The sequence below is a fragment of the Anopheles cruzii genome, unplaced genomic scaffold, assembly GCF_943734635.1.
Source record: "Anopheles cruzii unplaced genomic scaffold, idAnoCruzAS_RS32_06 scaffold03853_ctg1, whole genome shotgun sequence".
Taxonomy (NCBI): Eukaryota; Metazoa; Arthropoda; class Insecta; order Diptera; family Culicidae; genus Anopheles; species Anopheles cruzii.
Window position 1 is genome coordinate 1 of NW_026457438.1, and position 1,308 is coordinate 1,308.

Below are 1,308 nucleotides of genomic sequence, written 5' to 3' on the forward strand. Positions count from 1 at the left end.
CACCAGCACTCCAAGCTGCTTTTGGTGAACGCACACTACTCGATCGATTTTCCCGAATCCTCTCCACCGAACCTCATCCCCGTCGGTGGGTTACAGATCCGGGACCCGGAACCGCTACCCACCGATCTGGAACAGTTTGTAAATGCCAGCCGGAAGGGTGCGGTTCTGTTCTCGCTCGGCACCAATATTCGCAGCGATCAACTCGGTGAAGCGCGGCAGCGTATGATCATCGAGGCGCTTGGTCAGCTGCCCGAATATCACTTTCTGTGGAAGTTCGAGACCGACCTTCAGCTCAACCTACCATCGAATGTTATGGTGCGGAAGTGGTTTCCACAGAACGACATTCTAGCCCACCGTAAGACCAAAGCGTTCGTGACGCACGCTGGACTGCTGAGCACACACGAAGCCACGTGGTACGGTGTACCAATCGTGGGCATTCCGTTCATTGCCGATCAACACCGGGTAAGACAGTACGGCAGTAGGCGAACTCAATCCTCTCCGTAGGCTTGACCCCACCTGGTTTTTCAGAATCTAGAACGCTGCGTTCGTAAAGGCGTGGCACGGCGTGTCATCTTCCAAACCATGAGCAGCGACAAGCTGAAGCAGGCCTTGCAGGACGTATTGGAGGATCCCAAGTATCGCACCCGCATGGCGGCGCAGTCGGCACTGTTTCGCGATCAGCCCGAGAAACCGTTGGCACGCGCCGTCTGGTGGATCGAGTGGGTCCTGCGTCACCCGAACGCGACGGAGCTGGAGTCGCCCGTGCTGAAGCTGGGATTTCTCAGAACGAATCTGGTCGACGTAGGCCTCTTTCTGCTATGTATTCCGCTCGTTGGTGTGCTCGTGTTTATGAGACTCGTGCTGCGAAGGGCAAGGCGACCGACGGTAACGACTGCGGGGGGCAAAAAACTGAATTGAAATGGCATGCTGCTATGCCATTTCAATTCCGTTTTTTGTCTTAGCAGCAAAAGCATCAGATTAGTGGGGTGTGGCAGGTGAAACCAATTGCTCAAACAACTTTGTACGACGCAATCGAAGTTCGTTACCGGCAGACGGTCCCGAAGGAGCTCCCGAGCTATGGGGCACCCTCGAAGTTTTCCAAGTACCAATTGGCGGCCATCATCCGCCACTAGAACGTGTATATAACAGATAGGCCAACCGAGCAGTAGTGCCAGACTAGTTTCTACGGTTCTCCACGTTCACATCACAACGACGCATCATTCACGATGTCCTTCAGTGTTCTTCGAATCCTGCCTGTGCTCACGTTGCTGCTGGTGGTTCCCTTCACGATGGCAGCGACCGTCTGTG

At 54.8% G+C, this 1,308-nt stretch overlaps 1 protein-coding gene across 1 annotated transcript; it reads left to right on the plus strand.

Moving 5' to 3' along the window:
- Positions 1-6: 6 nt before the first annotated feature.
- On the plus strand, positions 7-885 carry LOC128277092 (UDP-glucosyltransferase 2-like; the record flags this gene model as incomplete). Its single annotated transcript, XM_053015541.1, has 2 exons — positions 7-462; positions 529-885. Coding segments are annotated over 2 exons (813 nt in total), but the record flags the coding sequence as incomplete, so codon positions are not given.
- Positions 886-1,308: the final 423 nt, after the last annotated feature.